This window comes from Pristiophorus japonicus, chromosome 27 (genome assembly GCF_044704955.1).
Source record: "Pristiophorus japonicus isolate sPriJap1 chromosome 27, sPriJap1.hap1, whole genome shotgun sequence".
In the NCBI taxonomy this organism is placed as follows: domain Eukaryota; kingdom Metazoa; phylum Chordata; class Chondrichthyes; family Pristiophoridae; genus Pristiophorus; species Pristiophorus japonicus.
The window spans coordinates 5356068-5369583 of record NC_092003.1 but is presented as its reverse complement, the minus strand read 5'-3'; the positions used below and the strand labels follow the sequence as shown (position 1 = coordinate 5369583).

At 44.7% G+C, this 13516-nt stretch overlaps 1 protein-coding gene across 3 annotated transcripts in view; it reads right to left on the bottom strand.

The window, feature by feature from the left end:
• The window catches only part of LOC139239434 (RNA-binding protein 4B-like), a 38962-nt gene extending 29260 nt beyond the window's left edge, over positions 1-9702 (bottom strand). For 2 of the 3 annotated variants that reach the window (XM_070868165.1, XM_070868163.1), the window contains exon 1: positions 9412-9702. In XM_070868165.1, coding sequence (XP_070724266.1) covers positions 9412-9534 — 123 coding nt within the window. In that variant the 5' untranslated portion in view covers positions 9535-9702. The remainder of the gene's footprint in view (positions 1-9411) is intronic. The other variant, XM_070868164.1, reaches the window with a different exon arrangement.
• Between the last annotated feature and the right edge of the window lie 3814 nt (positions 9703-13516).

The window sequence follows — 13516 nt, the reverse complement described above, 5'->3', positions numbered from 1 at the left end:
AGATAGATGTAGAGAGAGTGCGAGCGCAGAGAGAGAGAGAGAGAGAGAGAGAGAGAGAGAGAGAGAGAGAGAGCACGCTTGGGGCGGAAGGGGAAAGTGAGAGAGCCTGGGGAGTGGTGGGGCGAGAGAGGGGGAGAGAGAGAGAGAGAGAAAGCGAGCGAACCTGGAAAGGGGGGCGGGGGGGACATATAGAAAATAGGAGCAGTAGACGACCATTTGGCCCTTCGAGTCTGCACCGTCATTCAATATGATCATGGCTGATCTTCTATCTCAACACCATATTCCCGCTTTCCCCCCATACCCCTTGATGTCTTTTGTTTCTAGAAATCTATCTATCTCCCTCTTAAATATATTCAGTGACTTGGCCTCCACAGCCTTCTGTGGTAGAGAATTCCACAGGTTCACCACCCTCCGAGTGAAAACATTTCTCCTCATCTCGGTCCTAAATTTCCTACCCTATATCCTGAGACTGTGACCCCTTGTTCTAGACTTCCCAGCCCCGGGGAAACATCCTCCCCACATCCAGTCTGTCCAACCCAGTCAGAATCTTTTGTGTTTCAATGAGATCCCCTCTCATTCTTCTACGTCGACCCAATCTCTCCTCATACAACAGTCCTGCCATCCCAGGAATCAGTCTGGTGAACCTTTGCTGCACTCCCGCTATGGCAAGTATATCCTTCCTTAGGTAAGGAGGCCAAAAGTGCACACGATACTCCAGGTGTGGTCTCACCAAGGCCCTGTATAACTATAGTAAGACATCCTTGCTCCTGTACTCCAATCCTCTTGCAATGAAGGCCAACATACCATTTGCCTTCCTAACTGCTTGCTTGCTTGCAATGACTGGTGTACAAGGACGCCCAGATCCCTCTGTAAATCGACACTTCCCTCGCCATCACCATTTAAGTAATACTCTGACCGTATGTTTTTCCTCCCAAAGTGGATAACTTCACATTTATCCACGTTATACTGCATCTGCCACGTGTTTGCCCACTGACTCAACCTATCTAAATCGCCTTGCAGCGTCATTGCATCCTCCTCATAACTCACAATCCCACCTAATTTTGTGTCGTCAGCAAACTTGGAAATATTACATTTGGTTCGCTCATCCAAATCATATATATATATATATAGTGAATAGCTGGGGCCCCAGCACTGATCCCTGTGGTACCCCACTAGTCACTGCCCACCACCCTGAAAAAGATCCACTTATTCCTACTCTCTGTTTCCTGTCAGTTAACCAATTTTCAATCCATGCCAATACATTACCCCCAATCCTACGTGCTTTAATTTTGCACACTAGCCTCTTATGTGGGACTTTATCAAAGGCCTGCAGAAAATCCAAATACACTACATCCACTGGTTCCCCCATATCTAATCTATCAGTTACATCCTCAAAAAACTGCAGTAGGTTTGTCAAACATGATTTTCCTTTCATAAATCCATGTTGATTTTGTTTAATCCCGTTGATATTATCTAAGTGTGCTGTTATCACATCCTTTATAATAGACACCAGCATTTTCCCTGCTACTGATGTTAGGCTAACCGGTCATGCACTTGTGATGGGGGCAAGGGCTTTGGCTGGGGAGGGACACACTTGCACTGGGGTAAGGGTTTGCCTGGCACTTGGAGGCTTCTGGGAAGATGTATCCTCTGTGGCTTATGGAAGTCAAAGTGGACCAAGTTACAACTTGCAAAGTCAGTGAGAACTTGGGATGGATGGACAGTTCCAGTTACACATCCAGAGAAACTTCAGGGTGTGGCTTATCCTCCCTCCAAGGGGACCAGAGACAAAGGGTGGCAATTTTTACAGTACAAATAAACACATCCCTTATACCCCAAAAAGCAAATGACCTAGTACTGAGCCCTGCAGAACCCCACTGGAAACAGCCTTCCAGTCCCCAGAACACCCATCGGCCATTACCCTTTGCTTCCTGCCGGAGCCAATTTTGGATCCAACTTGCCACTTTTTCTTGGATCCCATGGGCTTTTACTTTCGTGACCAGTCTGACATGTGGGACCTTATCAAAAGCCTTGCTAAAATCCATATACACTACAATCGCACTCCCCTCATCGACACCTTGTTACCGCCTCAAAAAACTATCAAATTTAAATTCAATAATGTTAACTAGGACAAAATTAGTGTGAAAGGTATAGAGGGTGCGGAACTCCTGAAATGCATTTAAGAGAACTTTTTTAGCCAGTATGTAGCAAGCCCAACATGGGAGGGGGCGGTTCTGGATTTAGTTTTAGGGAATGAAGCTGGGAAGGTGGAAGGGGTATCAGTAGGAGAGCATTTAGGTGCTAGTGACCATAATTCAGTCAGATTTAAGATGGTTATAGAAAAGGACAAGGATAGACCAGGAATAAAAATTCTAAATTGGGGAAAAGCCAACTTTGATAAGCTGAGAGGTAACTTGGCCATAGTGGACTGGAAACAGCTACTGAAAGGTAAATCAGTGTCAGAGCAGTGGAAGGCATTCAAGGAAGAGATCCATAGGGTTCAGGCCAAGTATAAGAACATAAGTATGTGCCATTAAAGAAAAAAGGACGAACAAATCTAGAAATAAAGAAAAAAAGGGAAATAAGAACGAGAGCAGGCCATATGGTCCCTCGAGCCTGCTCCGCCATTCAATAAGATCATGGCTGATCTGATCATGGACTCAGCTCCACTTCCCCGCCCGCTCCCCTTATCGTTTAAGAAACTGTCTATTTCGGTCTTAAATTTATTCAATGACCCAGCTTCCACAGCTCTCTGAGGCAGCGAATTCCACAGATTTACAACCTTCAGAGAAGAAATTCCTCCTCATCTGTTTTAAATGGGCGGCCCCTTATTCTAAGTCTATTCCTTCGAGTTCTAGTCTCCCCTATCGGTGGAAACATCCTCTCTGCACCCACCTTGTCAAGCCCCCTCATAATCTTATGCGTTTTGGTAAGTTCACCTCTCATTCTTCTGAATTGCAATGACTAGAGGCCCAACCGACTCAACCTATCTTCTTAAGTCAACCCCCTCATCTCCGGAATCAACCGAGTGAACCTTCTCTGAACTGCCCCCAAAGCAAGTATATCCTTTCGTAAATATGGAAACCAAAACTGCATGCAGTATTCCAGGTGTGGCCTCACCAATACCCTGTATAACTGCAGCAAGACTTCCCTGCTTTTATGCTCCATCCCCTTTGCGATAAAGGCCAAGATTCCATTGGCCTTCCTGATCACTTGCTGTACCTGCATACTATCCTTTTGTGTTTCATGCACAAGTACCCCCAGGTCCCGCTGTACTGAAGCACTTTGCAATCTTTCTCCATTTAAATAATAACTTGCTCTTTGATTTTTTTCTGCTCACACTTTCCAACATTATACTCCATCTGCCAAATTTTTGCCCACTCACTTAGCCTGTCTATGTCCTTGAAGCATGGCAGGTACAGCAGGAACAGCGAGGTCGGGGCGAAGGAGCAGTGAGAGATTGTAGAGGGATGTGATCGGGGCCCAGGAGAGGCGCAAGTTCGGGGCCCAGAAGAGTCAAGGGCCCAGGGGCAGCACGGACCAGCCCACACTGCAATATGTGTGTGCACTAGGTCCATGCAGCAGAGCTGGTCTCCAGTCATCTTGGTGAACCCTTGCCACTGGACCAAGACCTAGCTCTGTCAAGCCCGTGTGGTGGCTGGTGTGCAACGGTCATCACACGTTAAAAAAATCCACGCACAGGCATCTTTCACCCTTCAAGATTTAGTTCGGGACCTGGAATTTTAGGTCCTTCACTGAAACACCTGTGAACTTTTTGAAGTGGAAACAAGTCATCCTCGATTCGAGGGACCGCCGATGATGATGATGCCTATGTCCTTTTGCAGATTTTGTGTGTCCTCCTCACACATTGCTTTTCCTCCCATCTTTATATCGTCAGCAAACTTGGCTACGTTACACTCAGTCCCTTTTTCCAAGTCGTTAATATAGATTGTAAATAGTCGGGGTCCCAGCACTGATCCCTGCAGCACCCCACTAGTTACTGGTTGCCAACCACAGAATGAACCATTTATCCCAACTCTCTGTTTTCTGTTAGTTAGCCAATCCTCTATCCATGCTAATATATTACCCCCAACCCCGTGAACTTTTATCTTGTGCAGTAACCTTTTATGTGACACCTTGTCAAATGCCTTCTGGAAGTCTAAATACACCACATCCACTGGTTCCCCTTTACCCACCCTGTTCGTTACATCCTCAAAGAATTCCAGCAAATTTGTCAAACATGACTTCCCCTTCATAAATCCATGCTGACTCTGCCTGACTGAATTTTGCTTTTCCAAATGTCCTGCTACTGCTTCTTTAATAATTGACTCCAACATTCTCCCAACCACAGATGTTAGGCTAACTGGTCTATAGTTTCCTGCTTTTTGTCTGCCTCCTTTTTTGAATAGGGGCATTACATTTGCAGTTTTCCGATCTGCTGGGACCGCCCCAGAATCCATGGAATTTTGGTAAATTACAACCAATGCATCTACAATCCCTGCCGCTACTTCTCAAGACCCTAGGATGCAAGCCATCAGGTCCAGGGGATTTATCTGCCTTTAATCCCATTATCTTACTGAGTACCACCTCCTTAGTGATGTCACATACCAACAGCTAAATACTATAGAATCTTTGGAAGAACTTAGAAAGTTAAGAGGTAAAATTAAAAAAGGATATTAGGAATGCTAAGAGAGAGCATGAATAATTCTTGGCTAGTAAAATTAAGGAAAACTCAAAGATGTTCTATAAACATATTAAGGGTAAGAGGGTAAAGAAAGGACAGGGCCTATAAGAGACCATGGAGTCTTTGTGTGGAGGCGGAAGATGTTGGTAGGGTTCTTGATGAATAATTTGCGCCTGTTTTTACAAAGGAAAGGAGCAATACAGATATTGCTATAGAGAAGGAGTGCGAAATTCTGGATGAAATATACATAGAGAGATGGTATTAAGAGGTTTAGCAGTTTTGAAAGTAGATAAATCTCCAGGCCCGGATGGAATCCATCCCAGGCTGTTGAGCGAAGTAAAAGAGGAAATAGCAGAGGCCTTGACCATCATTTTCCAGTCCTCTTTGGATTTGGGCATATTGCCGGACTGCTAATGTAGTAACCTTGTTTAAAAAGGGAGAAAGGGATAGGCCGAGTAATTACAGGCCTGTCAGCCTAACCTCAGTGGTGGGAAAATTATTGGAAAAGAGATTTACTAGGATGCTGCCTGGAAAGGAGAATCTTAGTTATGAGGACAGATTGGATAGGCTGGGCTTGTTATATCATTGGAACAGAGGAGGTTGAGAGGAGACCTCATTGAGGTGTACAAAATTTTGAGGGGGTTGGATATAATGGATAGCAAGGGCCTATTTCCATTGGTGGAGGGGTCAATTACAAGGGAGCATAATTTTAAGGTGTTTGGTGGAAGGTTCAAAGGGGATTTGAGGGCGGGCTTCTTCAAGCAAAGGGTTGTGGGGGTCTGGAACTCACTGCCTGGAAGGGTGGTGAATGCAGAAACCCTCACCACATTTATAAGGTGCTTGGATGGGCACTTAAAGTGCCGTAACCTGCAGGGTTACAAACCTAGAGCTGGTAATTGGGTTTAGACTGGATAACCTCTTGTTGGCTGGCGCAGATACGATGGTAAGTATTGCAGGGAATCGAATATGGCCAAGGTGATCTCCTGGACGGGTCGGAGAGGAATTTTCCCAGATGCCACCCCCGCCCCCCCCTCAATTGGCCTGGGTTTTTCATCTAGATTTTGCCTCTCCCAGATCACATGGCTCCAGTTGGGGTGGAGTGTAGAATGTTTCGGTGTAAGGGGTATCGCAGTTGTATGGGGCGGACTGGGTGCTCTTTACCTTTCTGCCATTGTTTATAGGTTTATATGTAACCTTCAGGGCTGCTGACCGAGGGCCATGCGGCTCTTTGTCGACCGGTGCGGACACGATGGGCCAAAATGGCCTCCTTCTGTGCTGTAAGTTTCTATATGGATATGTTCTTAATGAATACTTTGCATCTGTTTTCACAAAAGAGAGGGGCGGTGCAGACATTGCTAATCGAGAAGTGTGAAATATTAGATGAAATAAACAGAGAGAAGAGGTATTAAGGGGTTTAGCAGCTTTGAAAGTGATAAACCCCTGGCCCGGATGAAATGTATCCCAGACTGTTCAGTGAAGCAAAAGGGGAAGTAGTAAAGGCTTTGACGATAATTTTCCAATCCTCTCTGGCTTCAGGTGTGATGCCAGAGGACTGCTAATGTAGTACCTTTGTTTAAGAAGGAAGAAAGGGATAGACCGAGAAATTACAGGCCAGCCAGCCTAACCTCAGTGGTAGGAAATTTATGGGAAAAAATCCTGAAGGACAGGATAAATCTTCACTTCGAAAGACACTGATCAAGGACAGCCAGCACAGATTTGTTAAGGTAGTGAATTTTTCGAAGAGGTAACCAGGAGAGTCGATGAAGGCAAAGCGTATGATGTAGTGTATATGGATTTTATCTTTTGATAATGTCCCACGTGGCAGACTGGTCACAAAAGTAAAAGCCCATGAAATCCAGTGCAAAGTGGCAAGCTGGATCCAAAACTGGCTCAGAGGCAGGAAGCAAAAGGTAATGGTTGATGCGTGTTTTTGCGACTGGAAGAATGTTTCCAGTAGGGTTCCGCAGGGCTCAGTACTAGGTCCCTTGCTTTTTGTAACATACATCAATGATCTAGACTTGAATATAGGGGGTATGATTAAGAAGTTTGCAGATGATATTAAAATCGTCTGTGTGGTTGATAGAGAAGAAAGCTGTAGATTGCAGGAAGATATCAGTGAACTGGTCAGGTGGGCAGAACAGTGGCAAATAGAATTTAATCCAGAGAAGTGCGAGTGAATGCATTTGGAGAGGGCTAACAAGGAAAGAGAATACACATTAAATGGTAGGATACTGAGAAATGTAGAGGAACAAAGGGAACTTAGAGTGCATGTCCACAGATCCCTGAAAGTAGCAGGCCAGGTAGATAAGGTGGTTAAAGAAAGCATACGGAATACATGTCTTTATTAGCCGAAGTATAGAATACAAGAGTGGGGGGCGGGGTTATGCTTGAACTGTATAAAACACTGGTTAGGTCACAGCTGGAGTACTGCGTGGAGTTCTGGTCAGCGCATTACAGGAAGGACGTGATTGCACTGGAGAGAGCACAGAGGAGATTTATGAGGATGTTGCCGGTAGCAGAGAATCTAAGCTATGAGGTCAGATTAGATAGGCTGGATTGGTTTTCATTGGCACAGGGGAGGCTGAGGGGAGACCTCATTGAGGTGTATAAAATTATGAGGGGCCTAAACAGAGTGGATAGAAAGGGCCTATTTCCCTTAGCAGAGGGATCAACAACCAGGAGGCATAAATTTAAAGTCATTGGTAGATGGTTTAGAGGGAATTTGAGAGGAAATTTCTTCACCCAGAGGATGGTAGGGGTCTGGAACTCCCTGCCTGAAAGGGTGGCAGAGGCAGAATCCTCACCACATTTAAAAAGTACTTGGATGTGCACTTGTAACCTACAGGGCTACGGACCAAGAGCTGGAAAGTGGGATTACTCTGGTTAGCCTCTTGTTGGCCGGAATGGCCTCCTTCCGTGCTGTAAACTTCTATGATTCTATGAAGCAAGTTGTTCATCAAATCATAGAAAGTTACAGCATGAAAGGTGGCCATTTCGGTCCATCGTGTTCGTGGCGGCCAACAAAGAGCTATCCAGTCAATTTTGTAAGGTGGTCGTGAAAGGTGCTATATAAATCCAAAAGTCTTTCTTTCTATCTTCTTCTACTTAGGCGGTCCATCGGATCGAGGATGACTTGCTTGCAGGCTAAAAAGGGATCAGTTCAATGAGTTAACAGCCGTTTCAATGAAGGACCTAATATTCCAGGTCCTGAATTACATGTTGTAGGGTTGAAGATGCCTGTGCGTGGATTTTTATTAATGTGGGACACCAGCCATCACACAGGCTTGGCAGAGGGTTGGTCCAGGGTTGACCAAGACGACTGAAGCCCACATTACAACAGTGACTGCACTCCAAAAAAAAGAGTATTTCATTGGCTGTAAAGCGCTTTGAGGGGTCCAGTGGTCGTGAAAGGTGTTATATAAATGCAAGTCTCTCTATTGCATTCCATGACGTCCCTCCCTCCCAGAGAAGTCCTGCGACAACTGTACAGGGTATTGGTGAGACCACACCTGGAGTACTGCGTACAGTTTTGTTCTCCGTATTTAAGGAGCGATATACTTGCATTGGAGGCTGTCCAGAGAAGGTTCACTAGGTTGATTTCAGAGATGAGGGGTTGACTTAAGAAGATAGGTTGGATCTATACTCACTGAAGTTCAGAAGAATGAGAGGCAATCATTGAAACATATAAGATAATGAGGGGGCTCGACAAGTTGGATGCAGAGAAGATATTTCCACTCATAGGGGAAACTAAGACATGGGAGCATAGTCTCAGAATAAGGGGTGGCCCATTTAAACTGAGATGAGGAGGAATTTCTTCTCAGTTGTAAATCTGTGGAATTCTCTGCCCGAGAGATCTGTGGCTACTGGGTCATTGAATATATTTGAGGTGGAGATAGACAGATTTTTGAACGATAGGAGAGTCAAGGGTCATGTGGAGCGGGCAGGAAAGCGGAGCCGAGCCCAGGATCAGATCGGCCACGATCTTATTGAATGGCGGAAAATTAAATCAGAACCAGGGTCACAGTCTACGAATAAGGGACCGAGATGAGGAGAAACCTCTTCACTCAGAGAGTGGTTAACCTGTGGCATTCTCTACCGCAGAAAGTTCTTGAGTCCAGTTCGTTAGATATATTCAAAAAGGGAGTTAGATGTTGCCCTTACGGCTAAAGGGATCAAGGGGTATGGAGAGAAAGCAGGAAAGGGATACCGAGGTGAATGATCAGCCATGATCTTATTGAATGGTGGTGCAGGCTCGAAGAGCCGAATGGCCTGCACCCAATTTCTAATGTTTCTACGGTGCCCAATTAGTCGAGTGCGGTCACTATCACTTTACAACTGCAAGCAATGTAGAATTGAACAAGATCAACTCAAAAAGAACTTTTGAATCCTGCTCCTGGTTCTTGTGTTGTGTCTCCTACATTACAACAGTGACTGCACTCCAAAAAACAAAACAGTATTTCATTGGCTGTAGAGCGCTTTGGGTGGTGGTGAAAGGCGCTATGGAAATGCAAGTCTTGCTCTGAGCCATTCCATGATGTGTGTGGGGTGTGGGGGGGTGGGGGAGTTTCAGTGCAACACCAACACAAGCAGATCGGGCCGTCCCCATATCTCTTCCCCCTTACTTTCAAACACACAATAAAAAGCAAAGCCCGGGTTTAAAGCCGGGAAAAAACACACACACACATAAACCCGCGGTATTTTGTTGCATCAAAATGTTTTGTATTTACCAATTCCGGCCGGCTCACCTTGATGATGTCGCACTCGGTCAATTTGCCGTATTTCTCGAACAGCTCTTTAATCTCTTCCTTGGTCGCTATGCGCGGCAAATTCCCGATAAAGATTTTTACCATTTTATATACAGATGTATATATTTGTGTTTTTTTAATTGTAAACGACCGTGTTTAGGGGGTGGGGGGAGTTTTTTACTTCGCAAACAAAGGGGAAAAAAAACAAAATTAAAAACCGAGCCGCCCCTCTCACCGCGCGCTCCCGCCCAACGGCTGCTCACAAGATGGCGGCCGCTGCGCACTTGGAAGGAATGGCAGGTCCCGCCCCCTTCCCGCGCCGATTGGCCCCTCCCCCCCCCGCCGCCAGCGCCACCTCGCTCCGGTTGGCCCAGCCGCCTGTCACTCCGCCTGCGACTCTCATTGGCACCGCCTACCCAGCGGCGGTCCCCGATTGGCCGCTGCTCCTGTCACTCCCATGTTGGCGGGCCCGCCCCCTCCCCCTTGTGTGCAGACTCAGGAATTTATGAATGTGCTTAAAAAAAAAGGTCATTTCAACAGGGGAACACATTTTTAATTTGTTAAAGTTCCCTTTTTAATGTTTGCTAGCAGACTCAGGAATTTATGAATGTGCTTAAAAAAAAGTCATTTCAACAGGGGAACAAAATTTTAATTTGTTAAAGTTCCCTTTTTAATGTTTGCTAGCAGACTCAGGAATTTATGAATCTGCTTAAAAAAAAGTCATTTCAACAGGGGAACACATTTTTAATTTGTTAAAGTTCCCTTTTTAATGTTTGCTAGCAGACTCAGGAATTTATGAATGTGCTGAAAAAAAGTCATTTCAGGAGGGGAACAAAATTTTAATTTGTCAAGGTTCCCTTTAATAGAAACATAGAAAATAGGTGCAGGAGTAGGCCATTCGGCCCTTCGAGCCTGCACCACCATTCAATATGATCATGGCTGATCCTACAACTTCAGTACCCCACTCCTGCTTTCTCTCCATACCCCTTGATCCCTTTAGCCGTAAGGGCCACATCTAACTCCCTTTTGAATATATCTAACGAACTGGCACCAACAACTTTCTGCGGTAGAGAATTCCACAGGTTCACAACTCGCTGAGTGAAGAAGTTTCTCCTCAGCTCGGTCCTAAATGGCTTACCCCTTATCCTTAGACTGTGACCCCTGGTTCTGGAACTCAACATTGGGAACATTCTTCCTGCATCTAACCTGTCCAATCCCGTCAGAATTTTATATGTTTCTATGAGATCCTCTCTCATTCTGCTAAACTCCAGTTATAAGCCCAGTTGATCCAGTCTCCTCATGATTCCTGAACAAATTAACTACAAAACATTAAAGGGAACCTTGCCAAATTAAAATTTTGTTCCTCTGTTGAAATGACTTTTTTTCAGTAGTCAAAAATTCCTGAGTCTGCAACCTAGGATGTTCTTGCTATTGAGGGAGTACAGCGAAGGTTCACCACACTGATTCCCGGGAATCAGGCTGGTGAACCTTCGCTATACTCCCTCAATAGCAAGAACGTCCTTGGTAGCACTCATTAATTTGTTCGTTAATTTGCGGTTCCTTGCGCCCTTATAAAAGGGGGCACTTGAATTAACGTTCCACCAAAATAGTTGTGCTTGACAAAGTGCAGTGCAAATAGTTACACTGAGAATTTGTATACAAAAAGTAAAAAATCTGGAATTAAAACAGAAAATGCTGGAAATCTCAGCGGGTCAAGCAGCATCCGTGGAGGCAGAAATCAGAGTTAACGTTTTGGATCGATGGCCCTTCATCAGGGATTTATGTAAGACTTGCGTTTAATGAAAGACTTGCGTTTATATAGCGCCTTTCACACCCACCAGGCGTCTCAAACCGCTTTACAGCCAATGAAGTACTTTTAGAGTATACACTGCTGTAATGTGGGCAACACGGCAGCTAATTTGTGCACAGCAAGCTCCCACACACAGCAATGTGATGAGGCCAGATAATCTGTTTTTTTGTTATGTTGATTGAGGGATAAATATTGGTCCCAGGACACCGAGGATAACTCCCCTGCTCTTCTTCGAAATAAGAACATAAGAAATAGGAGCAGGAGTAGGCCATACGGCCCCTCGAACCTGCTCCGCCATTCAATAAGATCAGGGCTGATCTGATCTTGGACTCAGCTCCACTTCCCTGCCCACTCCCCATAACCCCTTATCGTATAAGAAACTGTCTATTTCTGTCTTAAATTTATTCGATGTTCCAGCTTCCACAGCTCTCTGAAGCAGCGAATTCCACAGATTTACAACCCTCAGAGAAGAAATTTCTCATCTCAGTTTTAAATAGGCAGCCCCTTATTCTAAGATCATTGCCTCCAGTTTTAGTCTCCCCTATCAGTGAAAACATCCTCTCTGCATCCACCTTGTCAATCCCCCTCATAATCTTATACGTTTCGATAATATCACCTCTCATTTCTCCGAACTCCAATGAATAGAGGCCCAACCTACTCAACCCTTTCCCATAAGTCAACCCCCTCATCCCCGGAATCAACCTAGTGAACCCTCTCCGAACTGCCTCCAAAGTACATCCTTTCGTAAATATGGAATCCAAAACTGCACGTGTATTCCAGGAGTGGCTTGGTGCCATGGGATCTTTTACGTCCACCTGAGAGGGCAGATTCATATGAAAATGTAGAAAAGACTTGCATTAATATAGAGACTTGCATTCATGTAGAAAGACTCGTATTTACAGAGACTTGGATTTAAATAGATAGACTTGCATTTATATAGAAAGATTTATTCCTTTAACAAGCTGCACGGGAAATACAGAACCTGTTCCAGCTGTAGTTTAATACTCTGGAGCTACCCCCATCCTGGAACTGTGGAACCGACAGATTCACATTGCCATAAATTAATAATTGTAATGCAGGAAACTCTCGTTTATCCGGATACGAATGTAACGGAAAACCCGCTGTAACGGAATTTAAAATAATTGTCACACACGTGAATATCTCGCTCACTTCAACTATCGCAAACGTGAACAGGTTGCTCAATTATACATAAATTGATGCAGGCCTGCCTGGACTTTTCTCACTTTTCAACGCATTGAAAACAGTTCAAGCGGGCGGGTGTACAATTTAAAATGTCTTGTGACAGCACTAAAAGGAAACAAAAAATGTTGAGCATTCAGCAGAAATTAGAAATTCTAAAGAAGTCTGAAGCTGGCAGAAGTGTGCATACTTTATGAAGTTGGATCGTCAACAATTTATGGTATCAAGAAGCAAAAGCAAGATTTAGAAAGTTTCACCGATGCTTCTGAATCTTCCGTCAAGGCAATGTCCCGCAAGAAATTGCGAAAGTCAAGCTTGACAAACTAGACCAAGTACTTTATGAATGGTTTTCTTTGAAACGGTCTGAAGGTGTGGCAATTTCAGGGCCAATGATTACAGCAAAGGCCAAGGACTTCAAGATGAGAATGAATCTCAAAGATGAGCATTTTTTCAGAAGGCTGGCTCACACGTTTTAAGCATCGCCACGGCGAAAAAAAAATCAGCAGACAATCCGGCTGCACAGAATTATTCAAGAACATTTGCTGAAATGGTGCAGGAAATGAAATTGACCGCAGATCAAATATACAACGCCGATGAGACTGGCTTACTATGGAGGTGTTTGCCAACTGCTACATTGACTGCAGCAGGGGAGAAGAAAGCTGTAGGCTTTAAAAGGAATAAGGAGGTTAACAATCTTGAATTGTGCCAATGCCTCTGGAGAACATAGACTTCCACTTTTAGCGATTGCCAAATCAAGAAAACCAGGTGCTTTAAAAGGAACTGCTTTTACCAGTTAGCTAGAAGGCTCAGAAAAGTGTGTGGATGGACAAGACCATATTCACGGAATGGTTTTCAACAGAATACGTCCCCCAAGCTCGAGAAAACATGAAGAAAATAGGCAAACCTAATGGAAAGTGTGTGCTGCTTCTAGACAATTGCAGAGCCCACCCGTACGAGTCAAAATTAGTGTCTAGTTGGGGCAACATCTTTGCATGCTATTTTCCCCCCAATGTGACCTCGCTCATTCAACCCAATGTGACCTCGCTCATTCAACCTATGGATCAGGGTGTCATACAA